The sequence below is a fragment of the Ovis aries genome, chromosome 14 (assembly GCF_016772045.2).
Source record: "Ovis aries strain OAR_USU_Benz2616 breed Rambouillet chromosome 14, ARS-UI_Ramb_v3.0, whole genome shotgun sequence".
Taxonomy (NCBI): Eukaryota; Metazoa; Chordata; class Mammalia; order Artiodactyla; family Bovidae; genus Ovis; species Ovis aries.
In genome coordinates, this window is record NC_056067.1 from 54,609,952 (window position 1) to 54,630,096 (window position 20,145).

Below are 20,145 nucleotides of genomic sequence, written 5' to 3' on the forward strand. Positions count from 1 at the left end.
ACATGACATGGCCAAAAAAAAAAAAAAAGAAAAGATAATGGTGTTAAAAATAGTGCTTTCCAAGACATGGAAGCAAACTAAATGTCCACCGAGCGATGAATCGATAAAGATGATGTGAGATATACACACGCGTGCATGCACACACACACACACACACACGCCCATGCACACACAATGGAATATTACTCCATCATTAAAAGGAATGAATAATGCCATTTGCAGCAATGTGGATGGACCTAGAGATTATCACACTAAGTAAATCAGAGAAAGACAAGTATCTCATGGTGTCATTTATAAGTGGCATCTAGAAAATGATACAAGTGGACTTATTTATAAAATAGAAAGGACCCACAGACACAGAAAACAAACATACAGTTAACAGCAGGGAAACACTGCAAATATTGCAATAACGTGAGTCATATGAATTTTTTTTTGCTTTCCCAGGACATTTAAATGATATGTCACACCGTACTGCAGTCTAAATGTGCAATGGCATTATATGTCTTTAAAAAAATTACATACCCTTAATTTAAAAAACTATCTCATCGCTCAAAAATGCTAACCATCCTCTGAATCTTCAGTGAGTTGCAATCTTTTTGCTGGTGGAGCAAAAGATGTTACCTTGATGTTGATGGTTGCTGGCTGATCAGGGTAGTGGGTGCTGAAGGTTGGAGTGGCTGGCAATTTCTTAAGACAACAAAGAGGTTTGCGGTATCTATGAATGCATCCTTTCATGAACAATTTCTCTGTAGCCTGCAGTGCTGTTTGATAGCATTTTACCTACAGTAGAACGTCTTTCAAAAGTGGAGTCAGTCCTCTCAAACCCTGCTGATGCTTTATCAACTAACTTCATATAGTATTCTGTATCTTTTGTTGTGTCAACACTCTTCACAGCATCTTCACCAGGAGTAGTTTTCATCTCAGGAAAACACTTTCTTTTCTTGTCCGTTAGAAGCAACTTCTTATCCATAGGTTATGTGTTTCATGGTGCCTCAAAATAATTACATTCACCACATCAAAGATCATTAATTGGGTTTCCCTGGTGGCTCAGTGGTAAAGAATCTGCCTGCTAATGCAGGAGACATGGGTTTGATCCCTGGTCCTGGAAGATCCCACATGCCTCAGAGCAACTAAGCCTATGTAATAAAAAGAAAAAAAAGAAATCACTGATCCACCGTAACAAATACAATAATAATTTCAAAGTGTGGCATATTGGGAGAATTACCAAAAAGTAACACAGAGACACACAGTGAGCCAACGCTATTGGGAAAATGGCACCGACAGACTTGTTCAAGGCAGGGTTGCCACACACCTTCAACCTGTGAAAAATGCAATCTCTGCGGAGCACAATAAAGCAAAGTGACTAAAAACAAGCTGAGCCTGCACTGCCTCTGGTGCAAAGTCCTCTGCAGTGCAAACAAATCAGGATCAACCGGCTGAAACTGAATTAGAAATTTACAAGTTAATTCTGGAAAAGAGGTCCCCAGGGTCTTCCCTGGTGGTCCAACGATTAGGACTCCGCTCTTCCAATGCAGGGGGCACAGGTTCGATCCCTGGTTGGGGAACTAAGATCTTGTGAGTCTCGCAGCCAAAAGTGAATGGCCAGCGCCAGGTCGCAGCACTCATGGACTTCCTTCTGCGCAGATTACCCACGCTGTGTCTTTCCCTTCATCTACCGGGGAAAGCCCCATAATGGGTGCATCACGGATGGCAGTTTATTCGGAAGGCAGTGGTGCTCAGTGACTTCCAGCTTTGATGAGAAGCAGCAGTGGAAATACTGCGAAACCAACGGTGAGGCGCTGCCGCAAGGAGGGTGCGTTTGGTGGGGGAGGGGACGGCGGCCAGCAATGATTCTGGCGAGGCCATGGGCACCGGGCAGTGGGCACGCGCGCTCCGTCGCTCAGGCGTGTCCGACTCCTTGTCACCTCGTGAGCTATGACCCGCCTGGCTCCTCTGTCCATGGGATCCTCCAGGCAAGAATACTGGAGCGGGTTGCCATTTCCTCCTCCAGGGGATCTTCCCGACCCAGGGATCCTTGCAGGGTCTCCTGCCTTACAAGTCCCCAAGGCCAGCGTGAAAAACCACTTGTGCTGAGGACCAAGTCCTTGGGCTGTAGTTCTGACACTGGTTTTCAAGGAGTTCTATTTCTAGAATCGACAATGATGAGATTCACCCAATGCCACACCCAAACTGCATTTCAAAGTGCCTTAACATTTACTCTTACTTCTAGGCCTACTCTTAACTGAATAACAACCTCCATTCATTCTAGTGCCTTCTCTGTGTTAGACCCTGATCCAGAAGCTCTCGATATAATAACCCACTGAATCTTCCCATGGAAGCTGTACCAGATGCTACTTTTTCCCACTATTCAGTAAATGGTCCCAATAAAACGATGGCCCAAGGTGATGTCAGAGTTAAAATTTGAATTCCAGTCCCTTTGACTCCAAAGCCTGTGCCTTATTACCTTCTCACGAAGCACTGTTGCCTCTAGAGATGAAAATGCATACAAGGAAGGTACCTATCTACGAGTACACTTATTCCTACATAAGATTCTGGATGTGTGTGCTAAGTCGCTTCAGTCCTGTCTGACTCTTTGCAACCCTATGGACTGTGGCCCTCCAGGCTCCTCTGCCCATGGGATTCTCCAGGCAAGAACACTGGAGTGGGTTGCCATGCCCTCCTCCAAGGGATCTTCCCGACCCAGGGATTGAATTCGAATCCCTTATGTCTCCTGCATTGGGAGGCGGGTTTTTTTTCTTCTTCTTTTTTTTCAACCACTAGCACCACCTGGGAACATAGGTTCTAATTATGTTCATTTCCATCATTATTTTCAGAGTACGGGGGAAACTCTTTCAGCAAGCCCTGCATCTTCCCTGCCACCTACAGAAATAATGTGATCTCTGAATGCCTTGAGGATGAAAACAACAAGCTCTGGTGTCCAACCACGGAGAACATGGATAAGGACGGGAAGTGGAGTCTTTGCGCAGACACCAGTACTATGGGGAAGGGGGCTGGGCGGGCACGGCGGGGGGGGGGTGAGGCCTTCATTCATTCACTCACCAAACACCTATCCCAGCCCTACTGTGTGCCGGACCCTCAGAGATCTGATGAACAAATGGCATAAAGAATGCCATAATGTGACAGGCAAAAATGTGGTCTCCTTAAGATCCAAGTGAAAGGGGCCAGTATAAAATTTGGGAAATATTAAATACCCAACACTCAAATGACGAGTATGCTATATGATAAGGTTTTGAAAAATCTGTTACTAATGGAGCTGGAAAGATGGTGAAGCCAATTCAAAGGACTTACAAGAAGCATCCATGGATGCTCAAGTCCTTTATATCAAATGGTGTAGAAGAGTTGAAAGTGAAAGCCGCTCAGTCGTGTCCGACTCTTTGCGACCCCATGGACTGTAGCCTGCCAGGCTCCTCTGTCCGTAGAATTCTCCAGGCAAGATACTGGAGTGGGCAGCTTATCCTTTCTCCAGGTCATCTTCCCAACCTCAGTATTTGTGGGTTCTGGAGCCACAGATTCACCAACTAGATATTGCATTCCTCAAGTGGAATATTTGAATCCTCAGAGAACCTGTGACTACTGAGGGTTGACTGTACATAGTCAGTGAAGAAAAGAATGCCAAGCTGAAGCGAGATTGCTAAATTAGATACAAAATCCATTAACATCTAAAAACAATCAAACCTTTGGGTTTATCTTGTCTACCAGGTAGAGATGACTGGGCTCTCTCTTGAACAAGTTGGGCTTCCCAGGTGGTACAGTGGTAAAAAAAAATCTGCAGGGGCCCAGGAGACTCAGATTCCATCCCTGGGACAGGAAGGTCCCCTGGAAGAGGAAATGGCAACCCACTCCAGTATTCTTGCCTGGAGAATCCCATGGACAGAAGAGCCTGGCGGGCTACAGTCCACGGGGTTACAAAAGAGTCCGACATGGCTTAGCAACTGAACAACAACACATCACCCCTTCGGCAGGAGCCTCTGAGCAGAGCTCAAACAACGCAAGCTTAAGTAAGGATGAAGCCTTCACTGTAGCGTAAAGACACAGGAGTAATCACCGTCTTATCTCCATTTCCTCCCTAGGAATTTCCTCATTGGTTCCTGGCTTCCCTTGCCACTTCCCGTTCAACTACAAAAACAAGAATTATTTTAACTGCACCAATAAAGGATCAAAGGAGAACCTTTTATGGTGTGCAACCTCTTACAATTATGACCGGGACCATACTTGGGTGTACTGCTGATGCAAAGGTGAGCTCTTTTCCTTCCAGCGTGATTTGCTGAGTTTTCCAGCAAGACGAGTTCTATTTCTCAGAGAAAAGGTGAACTTAGCGGGGGTGGGGGAGGCTGGGACAACTTCCCAAAGTAGAAGACAAGAAGAAATCGGGATGTCTCTGAAAAGCAGAGGAGCAGGGTGAGGAGGCGAGCGAATGATTTCAGAACCGGAAAGGTGTCATTCCAAATTTTAGGTCTGGGAGGATTTGGGTGTGAAAAATTCAGAAAGTGGAATTTCGTGAGTTGAGACTTTAAATGAAAGGACAAACTTGAAAGGAGATAACCAAGACCTCTCTGGTCCCCCTGATGACTCAGCAGTAAAGAATCCCCCAGCCAATGCAGGAGACACAGGTTCAATCCCTGGGTTGGGAAGATCCTGTGGAGAAGGAAATGGCAACCCACTCCAGTATGCTTGCCTGGGAAATCTCAGGGACAGAGGAGCCTGGTGGACTATGCTCCATGGGGTTGCAAAGAGTCAGCTATGACTTTGTGACTGAGTACACACACACACACACACACGTCCCCAGAAACCTTGTGGTTGGTCCCTTACCTGCTTCACTGAGTAGCTAACCAAGGAAAAGTTTGGGCTCACCTCTCACCCTCTCCCCAACCTCAGCACATACATCATCAACTGTCTCCACAGGACCAACCTCATCCTTCCTTTTTCCTATTCTTTTCCTTCCAGCTTCCATATTCTAAAGCCTATAACAATTCTCTCTGGACCTCCTGCACTGACCTTGTCACACTGTAATTCTGGAATTTGAAAGTAAACAGAAGCCGTCTCATCAGATCTGTGACCATCCTGGTGATTCCAGCAGTATTTATCCTTGTGATTGCATGTAGGTTATAGAATCGAAATCAGTGACTCTTCCTGAAATTTAGTTTGAGGGTGCAAATTATCTTCCATGTTCAGAGGAAAGGCGAAGGAGCCGGTTTGGGCCTCTACCATCTTAACAGTTGTTGATATTGTTGTTTAGTCGCTAAGTCGTGTCTGACTCTTTGCGACCCCATGAACTGTAGCCCGCCAGGTTCCTCTGTCCATGGGATTTCCCAGCAAGAATACTGAAGTGGGTTGCCATTTCCTTCTCCAGGGGATCTTCCCAACCCAGGGATGGAACCTATGTCTCCTGCACTGGCAGGTGGGTTCTTTGCCACTACACCACCTGAGAAGTCCCCATCTTAACAGGGTGAATACTAAAAAAGAAAAAAAAAAACACCCACAGTGGTCCCAAATCTGTGGCTAAGTCTAAGAACATCTTTAGTCTCCAGCCTCAAATTTGTAACCATCAGAGAAAAACTATCCTGGGACTCCCCTGGCAGTCCACTGGTTAGAACTCAATGCTTCCACTATAGGGGCACAAGTTAGATCCCTGCTCGGGGAACTAAGATTCCCACATGCCATGCCACAACCAACCAAAAACAAGCAAACAAATAAACAAACAAAAAGAGCAGAACCATCTTCTTGCAAGTCCTGCTCCTACCAAACGTATTACAGCATAGGTGAGGTTGAGGTGCTTATTATTCACTGACTTGATCCCGTGAGCCAGGTGAGGGGCAGGGGGTATCTAACTGCTCTTGGCTCAGCTGCGTCACCTTATTCCCAACTGAGCCTTAAAAATCAACATGAAGTCACTTTTTAATTCACGTTACATTTGAGTCAGTGTGTACCTGTTACCTGAACACTGGCTTTTGATTTTATTTTCAAGGGAAGGAGACACGTCTCCAGTGGAAGGCTGACATATTAAGTCTGGAACCTGCTTCACCTTTTTCGTCGAATCTTTCAAGCTTAGGTAATCGCCTTTAGAAAGAACCTCTTCACTGTCTTGCTTCATCACTTGGTCCTTTGTGAAGAACAGAGGGAAAATGTGGTCTAACCACCAAAAGGGAGCCCCACATTAACTCTGGGGCTGCCTTTTCCACTTCCTAGAATGACAGATACAGTGAGGGATCCAAAAGGGTGGGGAAGGAAACGCTGGTGAGTCATATGGTGCAAAGATCAGATTCTCAGCCCAGGGACTCTAGGAAATGATTGCAGCCTGCTGTCTCTTTCTGGGAAGTTACAGACTTGGGTGGAGCATTTGTAGGTACTTATTAAATCATTAATAAATAAATTAGTACATCAATGGAGGGTAGAAAATTCATTGCAAGATGGCCTCGACTCTTCTTCCCTTATGGTGCCCGTGACAGACATCAACAATCGATTGCAGAATCTGTTTCCTGCGAGCCCAGATGCAACGTCATGTTGTTGGTGTTCTTCTCTTCCTCTCCATCCTCTCCTTCCTTCTCCTCTTCCCTCTCCTCCTCCTCTTCTCCCTCCCTGTCCTCCTCCTCCTCCTTCATAAAATCCCTGTCAGTGGACTTCCCCGGTGGTGCAGTGGATAGGTAGCCACTTGCCCATGCAGGGGACATGGGTTGGATCCCTGGTCCAGGAAGGCCCCAGATGCCGCAGAGCAACTACACCCCTTTGCCATAACTACTGAAGCCCGAGCTCCAGAGCCCGTGCTCTGCAACAAGAGAAGCCCCCGCAGTGAGAAGCCTGTGCACTGCGATGAAGAGTAGCCCCGGCTTGCCACAACTGGAGAAAGGCCACACACAGCAACGAAGACCTGTCGCTGTCAAAAATAAATATTCAAAAACAAAACAGAAAAACCCTCTGAGCAACTATGACCATTGTCCCTCACCATAGCCAGACATTAGCAGTAGATTTCAGCCGTTCAGCCTCATTCACTGCCAGTCTGATCGTTAACATTCACATGATGTCGCATTGATGTGAGAGACGCCTGAAAACTGAATGGTCGGTCTTTTTCACTTTAGTTTAACAGCCAGAGCCCAGATCCTCACTCAATCGTGTAAAAACACTCTAGTAAGCGTAATCGCCCTGTTCCCAGATCCCACATCTCTGTCCCTTGTTTAGCACTTTCCCACATCTCATTTTCTACCTCTGCCCCCCCACCTCCTCACTCACTACACTCAAACTGCTACTCTGTTCCTTGAACTCAGCAAGCTCACTCCAGCCTCTGTCTTGCTGGTGCTGGAGTTCTCTTCCCCTCTTGAGCTTCTGTCGCTCTCCTCCTCACCTTGTTCAGTCTCTGCTAAAATGTCCCGTGATGGAGAGGGACACGTGTCACCAGACCTACAGAAGACTTGGCGCCCACCTCTGGGGAGTGCTGTCTGCAGGCAGCCTTCAGCGGTCAAACCAGAATCAGGGATGTCCTCAGCTTCAGAGAGACCTCCCTTGCCCGAGCTCACGCCCTCCCCAGGACAGTCCATATCCAAGAATTGACCATGGGCAGATTTAAAGACCCAGCTGTTTCAACCCAAATGAGACAACTTGGAAGAGCTGGGTCAAGAGCGCCTGTGGACTCCGCTGAGATTGTTGACCTTGCACCATTGTTCAGCGTCTCCCTCTGCTCAATCCTAGTTCCTTCCCAAGTACCGATCCCAAGGATACAGCTTGATAAACCTCCTTCGTGCTCTCTCCACTCTCAGACAAGGGAGAAACCCTGGGAACCCAATGGAGACAGCTCGTCTCTAAGTGCCCTTTCTGACCTTTTCAGTAAATTAAGCCACCCTTGTGCCTTCCCTCCAATTCTCTTGGTATAACCACGCCACTTCCTCAAAGTATTCATCCCAGTCTGAACTTCTCTTAAATGATCATTTTTGTCTTTTCCCTCACATCAGGCCATAAGCTCCAAGAAAGTAAAGACTTTAAACTATCCCCAGGACCTAGAATAATCCCAGGCTCATAGTGCAGACATGCACTGTCCACTGGGGCTTCCCTGGAAGCTCAGCTGGTGAAGAATCCACCTTCCATGCAGCAGACCCTGGTTCGACTCCTGGGTCGGCAAGATCCCCTGGAGAAGGGATAGGCTACCCACTCCAACATTCTTGCCTGGAGAATCCCATGGGCGGAGGAGCCTGGCGGGCTACCATCCATAGGGTTGTGAAGAGTCAGACTTGACTGAAGTGACTTAGCACAGCCACATGGAGCTATTTAAATTTAACAAGTAACTCATAAAACCAATAATGTGTTAAGAAAATGTTATTAACTTACTGAAATTAAAATGACGCCCAGATTCTCACCTCACCACATCTAATACTCAGGAGTGACACATAGCTGGTAGCTACCGTATTGGATGGTGCAGCAACTCAAGAGTATTTCCATTATCACCAGGAGATCCCATTGGCTTGTGGGGCTCTAGACTACAAGCTTCTTGAGGTCAAGTAACTTATCCTTGCTCTATTTCTATCACTTGGAACAGTGCCAAGTGATATCAGGGACTCAGCAAGTAGTATGTTTGAGCAGGTGCAGGAATGATTGGATGGGTGAGTTGATGAGTATAGAGATGGGCTGTGATGGGTAAGACAGGAGGTTGAAGTCATCTGTTAAATGGGTTATGGACTATGTCACTTCTCTGCTCCGAACCCTCCAAGGTCCTCAAAATAGCCTCTGAAAATGCATACTTGCATGAGTTGACTCCTGATCCACTCAGACCCCAAACCATCTACCCCTCTGCAGCCACCCTGGTCTCCTTGCAATTCCTCCAGAACTCCAGGTGCAATTCCTGCCTCAGGGCCTTTGTATTTGCACTCTGTCAAGTCTGAATTGCCCTTTCCCAGACATGCCCCCAGGGCTCCATAAACTCCCAGCTGTGCCTACACGGAATGCAACCCCTCCCCACCTCCAGAACCTTCTCATCCTTCAACCCTTTTCTGCTCCTTTTGCTCCACATCTCATCACCTTCTAACATTCGAGATATGATTATATTTACTCATTAACTTTGTTCTGTGTCTATCTCCTCACATTATAATGGAAGCTTCTTGAGTCTAGAGTTTGGGGCTATTTTATTCACTGCTATAGCCTCATTTTTCCTCATGCTTGGAAAAATGTCTGGCACATAGCAGGCACTTCAGACGCTGCTGCTGAATAAATTAAAGGTGGAAGGGGGACAGAAGAAAAGAAAGTAAAGGAAAGGAAGGAATGAAGAAAATTAAAGAGAAAAACATGAAATAGTCGGGATAGTGAAGAATGGCAAAGCAGCATGGCTGCAGAGAAGTTAGGGAACATTTTTTGATTCCATTTTTTTAAATTTAAATTAAAATTTTCTAAAAGGAGGCTATTGAACTAGGTGAACCATTCTCCAGGTCTATACTTAGGACTTTAAAGGTGAAAAAGAGGGACTTCCCAGGGGGATAAGGGGGCGTCCCAGGTGGCTCAGTGGTAAAAAGAAATCTGTCTCCCAATGCAGGAGACTCAGGAGACTCCTGTTCAAACCCTCAGTTGGGAAGATCCCCTGGAGAAGGAAATGGCAACCCACTCCAGTATTCTTACCTGTAAAATCCCATGGACAGAGAAGCCTGGCGGGCTACAGTCCATTGGGTCGCAAAGAACTGGACACGACTGAAGCGACTGAACACACACACAGAGGATAGGACTCCATGCTCCCAGTGCGGGGGACCCAGGTCCAATCCCCAGTCAGGAAACCTGATCCCACAAGCTGCAACTAAAGATCTTTCGTGCCTCAACTAAGACCTGGCTCAGCCAATTAACTAAGAACAAATAATTGAAGAAGGTTTCAAATGAACTCTTTATTTGAAGGACCTTGGGGTTACTGAAGGCAGAGGTGAGGAGGAATATATCTTTCCAATTTCTAACACAGATCAGGGTCAGGGTATGAGGGAGAGAACTGAATTCCAGTCTAACAGAGGGACTGTCTCCGTATAGCCCAGGGCAGACGGATGCGGAGGCAGGGCGCTTCTAGGAATGGCTTCCTGGCGATCCGGCTGAGCCAAGGATTTGGAGGTGTCCATCCTCTCTCTCTTTGCATGATGTCGTTTCGAGGGGAGCTAATCCCCTGGGGGATCAGCTTGCTCTAAACCTTGATAATCCAGATTTGTGATTTAATTCGGTGACTGGAGTATCTGACACAAGGGGAAGGAAGTCGGGGGCTAGAGAGATGAAAAGATACTGTGCTTCCAAGAAATCAAGTTGGGGGGCAGGTAGGTTCACGTGGACGCCTCTTTAGTTAACCCTTTCCAAACCCAGTCTCATCAAGAACCCTATTTCTAGCCTCATGATAGACAAGCCTTCTTCAACTGAGAGGAAGAAACTGAGGGGATTCAAGGCAGCTGAAGCAAGGAGGGGGAAAGGTAAACGCTGTGTTGAACTTTCTGAATCAAACAGGAGAAAAGACTATTTTCACCCAGAGGAAGTTGGGGAAGAGACCCTGCCAGGTTGGAAGGATTTAGGATTACGAGTTGAGAGATGTCATTAGTCTTTCTTTGGGATTTGGGGGAGTGGCAAGGAGACCCCAGTACTGTTCACACAGGCCTCTTCCTCCTCAATCTAGTTCCAGGGATGTAACACCACCCCATCTGGCCACAGCTATCGTTTCTAGGCTACCCTCAATCCATAGGGCTGCAATACCAGTCTCCACCCACCCGCCCACCCTCTCTCTCTGGAGGGCCCATGGGGCACGTGGTCCTCTCCTCCACCACAACTTGATCCACGGTGAGCAGGTGGAGAGAGGCTGGGAAATCCCAGGACCTCCTCAACGAGACATCATCTTCACAAACTCTGCAGAAACACAATTTATGGTGAGGCAGAATAGGTATTTGTGTGGGTTGTTTTTTTTTTAATAGTCGAAGTATAGTTGATTTATGGAGAAGGTCGTGGCAACCCTCTCCAGTATTCGTGCCTGGAGAATTCCCATGGGCAGAGGAGCCTGGTGGGCTCCAGCCCATGGGGTCACAAAGGGTCAGACACGAGTGAAGCGAGTGAGCCCGCACACACGCAGGTGATTGACAAGGTTGTTAGTTTCGGGTGTACAGCAAGGTGATTCAACTATACACACAAATATATTCATTCCTTTTCAGATTCTTTACCCACACAGGTTATTACAGAATACTGAGTAGAGTTCCCTGTGCTCAACAGTAGGCCCTTATTGTTGATCTCTTTCATATAGATTATATATATTAGTGTGTATGTTAATCCCAAGCTCCTAATTTATCCCTCCCTCACTAACTGAGGCACCTGTTTGTAAGAGCAGCTGTCATTAGTTTTTTCAGCCCTTACTACATGTCAGAAACCACAAGATCTTTGGGAAATTAACGACTTGATCCCTCTACACCTCGATTTCTGCTCTTTACCTTATAAGATCTTTCAGATGGTTTAACAATATAATGCTTAGAAGACACAGTCAGAGTTCCATAATTAGTCATTGTGAGTCTCTGATTTCATCTTTTCAGCCAATCCGGGGGAGTTAAATACCATTTTACAGATAAGCAAGCTGAGGCTGGTGAGGTTGGCCAGTGTGCCTGAGATCGTGTAGGTGGTGAATGGAGAACCCTGGAAGGGACCCAGGTTGTACCTGACTTTGCTGTGACTCAATGTCAGGTGAACTTATTGCTCCCACCCAGGTCTCAAGGCACATCTGTCCTTCTCTTGCCTGTAGTTGACCCGAGGGTCAGGTTCCTCAAGAATTCTACCTCTTCCAGATTTTTCATTGATGTCTACTATGGGGCATCATGGATGCATTTGAATATCAAACTAAGAATTTTAGACTTTTGCCTTATAGACAGCAGTCAGATGCTGAAATTTTTGCACCAGAGAATGTCACAGTGAGACCCTGGCATGCCCTATTTGCATCTCCCACAGAAATGGCCCCCATCCCTTCCTCTCAAGACGCCAATCTTTCTCATTTATTCAATCACTCAACGTGTGTATGTCCTCAGTCACTCAGTTGTGCCTGGCTCTTTCACAACCCCATGGACTGTAGCCCAGCAGGCTCCTCGGGCAAGAATTTTCCAGGCAAGTATACTGGAGCGGCGTGCCATCTCCTCCTTCAGGAGTCTTCCTGACCCAGGGATAAAACCTGCATCTGCTGCGTTGGCAGGCGGGTTCTTTACCACTAGGGCCACCTGAAAAGCCCAATCACTCAATACACATGTTGAACTCTGTGCCAGGAACTGGGGGTATAATGATGAACCATTTCGTCTGTGGCCTCAGAAGGAAACAGGTAATCAACGATTGGAAGCTATCATGATGTCATGTGTCAGCATCACCGCAGAGGCGACTGTGGGTGTTATGGGAGCTCAGGGATGCTGAGCCTGGCAAGAAAGATGGGGAGGGGGGCACCATCCAGGGGCATAACTGAGGTTTAACCAGTGAAAAGATGAAGGCTGCTCCAGACAGCACACAAGCAGAGGAGTCTGTAGTGCACAATTTCTTTTAGCTTTTTGCTAAAACTTTGGGCGAAAAGTGCCATCCTTACCCCCATTTTGCAGATGTGAAATCTGACACTGAAAGAGAGAAAGTGACTGGGATAAGACCACATCATTAGTAAAAGATGATCCTGAGCTTGAACCCCATGAATCTGACCCCAGCGTCCCAGCAACTAACTAGCCCACTCTCCTTTGGATGGGAGTTTCTGTTCCTAGGACAAAGGTGCCCAGGGAACAAGGAAGGGATGGGAAAGGTGGAGTCAGAATCAGCTTCTGGACAGGGTGTTCCAAGGAGTGGCCAAGTGCAGATATTAAAACAAGGAGAGGTGACAGGCATAAGCTTTTGGAAATGACATGGGCAGAAAGTGAGACAACAAACAGTTCCAAAATCTAACCCTGCCTCCTCCAACTTCAAACTGAGGGAGAATGAGAAGGAATGGCCAACTTGGAAAAAAAAATCACCCTGGGGAGATGGGGGTGTCTGTCCCTACACAGCATCACCTTCAAAGTCGACGGTGCCGTCTCCATTAATGTCAGCTTCCTGGACCACCTCGGAGATCTCCTGGGACGTGAGCTTGTCTCCCAGGAGCCTCTGCATGGCCTGCTGCAGCTCCACCAGTGTGATCTCCCCGTCCCCGTTGGCATCAAACTGAAGCGGAGCACAGGGAACAATATTAACCACAACAACCACAATAATAAGACAGTGTTTATTCATCACTTCCTGTGAGTCAAGAACTCAGCTGAAGATAAACAGCAAGGATCTACTGTACAGCACAAGGAACTATACTCAATATCTTGTAATAACCTATAATGGAAGAGAATGTTTTTAAAAAGAATATATATATATATATATATATATATATTTGTATAAGGTGGCTCAGATGGTAAAGAATCCACCTGAGGTTCAGGAGACCCGGGTTCGATCCCTGGGGCGGGAAGATCCCCTGGAGAAGGGCATGGCTACCCACTCCAGTATTCTTGTCTGGGAAATCCCATGGACAGAGGAGCCTGGCAGGCTACAGTCCCTGGGGTCGCAAAGAGTCAGACCTCACTGAGCAACAAACGCACTCTAACTGAATGACTTGACTGTTCACAGAAACTAACACGACATTGTAAATTAATGATACTGCAATAAAAGTTTTTTAAAAGAGAGAGAGAGAGGCGTTTCCTGGTGGTTCCAGGGGTTAGGACTTGGTGCTTGGGGCTCAATCCCTGCTGGAGGAACTAAGATCCCTCAACTTGTGGCCAAAAAAAAAATACTCAGTTAAGAGGTTTGGTATCTGCTAAATGCCAGCTCCTTAAAGGCAGGTTCAAGGACTCCTGTTCCCTGTTCCATGCTTACCCCTTGGGATGCTGCACATCTTTAAAAAAAATAAATTTGGCTACACCGCACGGCCTGCAGGACTTCGGTTCCCCGACCGGAGATCGAACCTGCGCTGCCGGCAGTGGAAGCGCAGAGTAATAACCACCGGACCACCAGCGAAGTCCCTGCACACCTTTAACCCACTAGAAAGCCTTAGCATGTCAGCTCTATGTCCAAACATGTCTGGGAGCCACCTGTCCTCCGGCTACACCGATGCTAATGGGGTTCAAACCACAACGCTCCCCTGCCTGGATCATGGCCAACAGCGTCCTGGCTGGTTCCAGCTGCCGCTGTGGTCCTACATAATCTGTTCTCTACCACTCAGAATTTGACATTCGAGTTCATTTAAAACACCAGTCAGGGACTTCCTTGGTGATCCCGTGGTTAGGATGCCACTCTTCCACTGCAGGGGGGGCGTGGGTTTGATCCCCAGTCAGGCACCAAGAGCCCAGGTGCCACGTGGTGTGGCCAAAAAAATAATAAAAATTATTAAAAACAAGAAACACCAACTGGTCTAGTCCCTCCCTAGCTTAAAGTCCTCCAGTGGCTTCCTATCCCACTCAGAAGAAAATCCTGCCACCGCTCCACAACAGGCACGCCCCTGTGGGGTGGGGACCTGCCTTCAGCACCTCTGAAACTTTATCTCAGCCTCCTCTCTCTCCGGCTCATGCCTCTCCAAATAGGACAGGCTTCTTGCTCGTCCTCAAACACGCCCTCCTGCCTTCCAGCGCCCCTACCTGCTGCTTCCTAATCCTGAGATCCGATTTCCCCTAGAGTAGTGCACTGTCCGGACGAAATATGGGAACCTTGCCGGTAATTTCAAATTCTTCTGAGCAGCCATTCCCTCACCACACACATTTTAAGGGAACAAGTGGAATTAATTTTTTATAATTGATTTTACTTTAAAATAACATTTCAGCATGTAATCAACTTTAAAAGTATTAACAGGGCCTTCTGGGTGGTCCAGTGGTTAAGACACTGAGCTCCTACTGCAGGGGGCCTGGGTTTGAGCCCTGGCTGGAAACTTAAGATCCCACTTGCCCCATAGAATGGCCAAATAAATAAATAAAACATCTTTTAAAATTTATTAATGAGCTATTTTACATTCTGGTTTTTTTTTTCTGGGATTAAACCATTTTATTGATGGGCTTCAGAGGAGGATCGAAGGGCTGGGAGGACAATGAAATCAGACGTTTTTCTCCCATTTGGAATCTCCCCAGCTTCATAGTTGCTGAAAAGCTGTTATATTCTTTCAGTGTTATATTTCATAAGACTTAGTATAATACCATACTGAATACTATGTCCTTAGCATGGCTAGTTAACACACCAGCCCCCAAGGACACTTAAGCTAAAACACTAAACCTTAATCCAGCATGTATCTTACATTCAGAGCACACCTCAATTCAGACACTAAATGTTGCAAGAAATACCTGATTTGTGTTTAAGTTTGGTAAAATTAATAGTTGAGAAGGTAGACTGGCATACCCAGTTGTTCCAAATTGAAGTTTTCCAATAATTGCTATGAGTATTCATTTTCAGATTTAAATGAACTGAAATTATATTCCATTGAATAAAAATAGAAATGAAATTAACCAAAAGTAAAGACAATTATATATATGTATATGGACATATTGCAAGTCTCATTCATTGACAGGGGGGCTCTTTACCACTGAGCCACTAGGGTTTTGTCCCCCATTAATGATTAATCATAGATCCCTGGGGTCTCCTCCCACTACCTCCAACATTAGGAAACTCACTTCCTTGAAGGCATCTCGCATCTCCTGGACACCAATCATCCCAGCCGTTTCTGCAAGCAATTTGGGGGTCATCAGCTCCACAAAGTCGTCAAAATCTACACGGCCACCCACTGGGGACAGAAGAGGCAGGTCTGGTGAGACTTCATACGCCCCTAACCTTCCATTCCCTCACTTTGCCGTTCGACTCTGTTCAATAGATCTGCTCCAATCTCTCTGCCTTCTAAGAGCTCCCTCTTTCAGCCAGCTCAAGCCCTCTTGTTCTTCTCATCTGAACAGGAGCGGGACGTACAGTGGAAGGAACTAACTGTTGATGTGACCTTAGGAAAAATCTCTTAATCGGTTCAGATCTACGCTCCCTCATCTGCAGATCTGGAGAAGAGACAGTATGAATTAAATGAGCACCAAATCCCTTCCAGAGGTGAATCTCCTTGAATTCAGTGTTGTTTACTCAGGAACATGCTCAGATGCAAACCTAGGAGCAATCTTATCAGTCACAAAATCAACTCTGGTCTCCATCTAAACACCCATCTTTTTTGTTACATTATTCAGCAACATTAGGCTCCAACTCCGAGCGTGTTTTCAGCATCAAATACAGGTCCAATCCTGCACTCCACTGATGAACCTTAGTGGAGACAGCAAAGACCTATATTTAATAAGCATTTACCTGTTTTAACATCTTTATCCCTTCCTTTCTACAGTCTCACTAGGTAAGGAATGATAACATCTTCACTGCATGGATGGGGAAACTGAGATTCAAGAGTGGGGGCTAACTCTGCTTCTCATAATGACTACAACTAGTAAACAACAGAATGGAACTTGAACCCAAATCTATCTTTAAAATCACCCTTTTAACCACTTCAAATGCTGCCTCCCTAAGTACAGTCTGAGCAGTTTTCTTCCAGACGTCTAGCCCTGCTTTCCTCCTCCCCATCTCCAGCTCTACTCTCAACCTCCATATGCTTCCTGACTTCACTCTTAACCCTCCCCTAAGGCCGGGTCATTCCTCCCACCCCCAAGCCTCACAGTTCATCCGGATCTGCTGGCCCAGTTCAATCAGTTCCATCTCCGTGGGCATGTAACCCATTGTCCTCATGAGATTCCCCAAATCCTTACAAGAGATGAACCCATCTCGGTCCTTGTCAAACTCAAGAAATGCTTCCCGGAGCTCTGAAAGTTAAGAGACAAGAACTTTGGGGCAACTTGAAACAGTCACTGGGGGAAAGGAGCATCCCTTGAAACTGTCAATGAGGCACCAACTCAAGACTCCTCAAAAAAAAAAAATATTATAAAAATGTCCAAAAGGAGAGATATATGAAGTGTGTTAGCAAGAGGCATAATTCTCGAGACCACCAAATGATAGCACTGAAGTCCTTCACATTGTTGGGTGAAGTAATGAGAAACTTCAAAACCACCAAGAAAAAAAAAAGAATAATTTTGGACTTATCCTTAAAACTCAGGCATCATTCATGGGTCTCTGAGACACTTGGGGGTCAGGATGGCTTCTGAACACTTTGGGAAGTACTTAAACTGCCACGAAATCACAGTTGAGTGGGAAGAGAGAGTGATGTAAAATTTTTGTGTCGAGGGATTTATGCTGAAATGTACAAAGGAACAGAGGGCAGGTGAATGGGTGGATGGTGATACGGGGATGTCTGGGGGAGAAGTGTTACCTTCAATCTCATCTGGTCCCAGTGGTCTTTCCTAGAAAGGAATGCGGGGGGTGGGGGCAGGATTTGGAAAGAGAATCAAGAGACCCACATTCACTTCTCCAAACACGTCTCATCCTCATCCTTTCCTGGTCCTTTCCCCTTCTCCCTCCCCTCCACCCTTCTCACCTTCCTTCTCCCACCTCCTGACTCCCCGTCCCTGGCTATTTGCTCCTCCCACTCCTCCTCACCCCCTTCTCATTTCCTCTCTCCCTTGGTCTCTCTTCTCCTGCCTTTCCCCAGTGGACATCCATCCCATTGTGCCAAAACAGATCCTGGGGGCCATGAAATCCAGTCTCCTCCAGATGAGGAAGAGTCAGACTTAGAATCAGTTAACATACTCAGAGTGCTAACTGTGCCGGGCTTCCACAATCATTTCATTTCAACTTCAGAACCACCCTGGAGGTCGAGCCAAATACCATTCCCATCTTACTTAAGAGAAAGCTGAGGAACAGAGAGGTTAAGGAACCTGTCTGAGGTCACACAGCTCATAAGTGGCTGGGTGAGAATCCCTTGGTGTAAGAGCTGTGTTCAGTGGCTCCCAGGCAGGATGAACACAGCCAGCATAACCAATTTCTGAAACCCTTTCATATTGCCACTAGCCACGCCAGGACATACCTGAAGGGTCAGGCTTGAGCACGTAGCACCTCCCCAGGAAAATTCCATCAACCCCTGGCCTCTTTCAGCCCCCATACCTCCCTTTACCCTTGGAGACTTTTTCCCACCTTCTCTTTTTTAGTATCCCCTTCCCCGCTCCAGCTGGGGCTTCCCTGGCAGCTCAGAAGGTAATCTGCCCACAATGCAGGAGACCCAGGTTCAATCCCTGGGTCAGGAAGATCCCCTGGAGAAGAGAATGGCAACCCACTCCAGTATTCCTGTCTGGAGAATTCCATGGACAGAGGAGCCTGGTGGGCTACAGTTCATGGGTCACAAAGAGTCAGACATGACGAAGCGACTAATACTTTCACTTTCCCCCCAGTTAGTTAGGCTTAAAGACTAACAGTGAAAAGCATGCCCATTGGAATCAAACGGTTCTGGCCCTGCCATTTACTAATTGTCAAAGCTTAAAGCAATGGACTTCATGACTCACAGCCTTACCTTCCACATCTATAAAATGGGAATGAAGGCATTACGGACCTCATGAGTCATTGATTGTGAGGATTAAATAATATCAAGAATGAAAAACCCTTTGCACAAGTCTGGGCACACAGCAATGACTTAAGTGGCAACTACAGACTTCCCTGGTGATCCAGCGGCCAAGACTCCGTGCTACGGTGCATGGGGGCCAGATTCAATTCCTGGTCAGGGAACTAGATCCCACATGCTACAACTAAGACCCAGCACCAATTAAAAAATAATAATCGACAGCTACTGTTATCCCCACCACCACCACCGTCGCTGGCATCACTATGGGTGTCTGTAGAAAACAATGATGTTGGTCAACAGTGACGTCACCCCAGTTCCCCTTTGTCTCCTCTTTCATCTTCTGCCTTCCGGTCCTGACTTCTGAGTTCACCCTCCCCTCCCTGACCCACGTGTCCCCACCGTGCTCCCTGGGATTCTTTAACCTTCTCAGGTCATGCTCTACCCCCTGCTCCCCTCTTCCACCTGCCGGTCACAGCCCTTCTCTTCCCCGCATCCCAGCTTCCCACCGTCCTTCCCCATCGCCCCCAGCCTCACCCGCTGTTTCTCCGCGATGCCTTTTCTTAGGAAGATGCAGGCAGGACCCATGGGAAACTGCATGGAGGGTGTCATGGTGGAGCTCATCAGGCTCCGATCTCAAGAGGCCGCACCCCTCCTCGACTTCAGGTCCTCCTTTGGTGGCTCAGCCTCCTTTGCTTCTCCGCCAGTCCTTGGCCAACTCTGCCTGCCTCTCCCCCGGTCGCCCTGGCTCCCTTGGGGCTGTGACAGCTGGGTGGGAAATCTCTTCTCAAGTTGGGGAGGGATCACAGCTGTTCCTGCCTCCCCATCTGGCTTGAGGGAGACTGGAGGGTGGAGGGGGGGAGCCAGTGTCAGGCTCTGACCTTTTATCCCCAGAATAGAATTGGAAGGATAGTTGCAAAAACGAGGATTAGAGCGGAGGGCATCCATTCATACAACGTTCCAACAGGCACGTGGCGTGATCGGCCTAAGCCTGGCCTCTGCTGGCCTTTGTGCAAGTGAAGACGGAGAGCACACGGCCCCTGGCTTCCAGGAGCTCTGGAGTAAGCCAGGAACGTGAGTACACGAGCAGAATGCGAACATCACGTGAGAACCTGACTTTGGGAATAGGCAAGTATAGTGGCTGGTTCAGCCGCCAAGTCATGTCCGACTCTTCGAGACCCCCATGGGCTGCAGCACACCAGGCTTCCCTGTCCCTCACCATCTCCCAGAGTTTGCCCAAGTTCACGTCTGTTGAATCGGTGATGCCATCCAATCATCTCATCCTCTGTTGCCCTCTTCACCTTCTGCCCTCAACCTTTCCCAGCACCAGGGTCTTTTCCAGTGAGCCAGGAGGGTGGTGTTTGCCCTTCCTCTGCTCATTTCTTCCCTTCCCTTCTTTTTTTCCTGAACATTTCAGGGCAGGAGGGGCAAGGTAGGCATCCACACTGATGTGGGTAGTCAGAGGCCACAGTGAAGCGATAGAGAGACTTCCCTGGTGGGGGAATTTAAGACTCTGTGCTTCCACTGCGGGGGGCGCAGGTTCAATCCTTGGTTGGGGAACTAAGATCCCAAGTGCCACGTGGTGTAGTAAAAAAAAAAAAAAAAAAAAAGTGGGTGGGTTTGGAGGCAATAAGGGTTGCGTGGCCCAGAGTGTTGGCGCCTGGGAAGTTGAG

The 20,145-nt window shown here is 47.3% G+C and overlaps 2 protein-coding genes across 5 annotated transcripts in view; one reads left to right on the top strand and one right to left on the bottom strand.

The window, feature by feature from the left end:
• Positions 1 to 6,421, top strand: part of ELSPBP1 (epididymal sperm binding protein 1) — a 73,087-nt gene extending 66,666 nt beyond the window's left edge. For all 4 annotated transcript variants that reach the window (XM_060398724.1, XM_027978548.3, XM_060398723.1 and 1 more), the window contains 4 exons: positions 1,645 to 1,791; positions 2,835 to 2,993; positions 4,092 to 4,256; positions 5,987 to 6,421. In XM_060398724.1, the coding sequence (XP_060254707.1) occupies positions 1,645 to 1,791; positions 2,835 to 2,993; positions 4,092 to 4,249 (464 nt within the window). In that variant the 3' untranslated portion in view covers positions 4,250 to 4,256; positions 5,987 to 6,421. The remainder of the gene's footprint in view (positions 1 to 1,644; positions 1,792 to 2,834; positions 2,994 to 4,091; positions 4,257 to 5,986) is intronic.
• A 3,428-nt stretch (positions 6,422 to 9,849) lies between these two features.
• CABP5 (calcium binding protein 5) lies at positions 9,850 to 19,200 on the bottom strand. Its single transcript, XM_027978549.3, has 6 exons — positions 19,010 to 19,200; positions 17,294 to 17,324; positions 16,647 to 16,790; positions 15,624 to 15,733; positions 13,005 to 13,152; positions 9,850 to 10,857 (listed from the first exon to the last, which is right to left on the bottom strand). Exons 1-6 carry the CDS (start codon positions 19,094 to 19,096, stop codon positions 10,832 to 10,834), a joined length of 546 nt encoding a protein of 181 aa, XP_027834350.2. The 5' UTR covers positions 19,097 to 19,200; the 3' UTR covers positions 9,850 to 10,831.
• Positions 19,201 to 20,145: the final 945 nt, after the last annotated feature.

What these genes read in the sequence shown, in the direction of transcription:
- CABP5 (XM_027978549.3), bottom strand. Translation starts at nt 19,096, where the DNA reads ATGAGCTCCACCATGACACCCTCCATGCAGTTTCCCATGGGTCCTGCC. An exon ending in TGCGAGATGCCTTCAAGGAA is followed by an intron (nt 13,153 to 15,623) that starts GTGAGTTTCCTA and finishes GCTCCGCTTCAG; the next exon opens with TTTGATGCCAACGGGGACGG. An exon ending in CGGCACCGTCGACTTTGAAG is followed by an intron (nt 10,858 to 13,004) that starts GTGATGCTGTGT and finishes GTGTTTCTGCAG; the next exon opens with AGTTTGTGAAGATGATGTCT.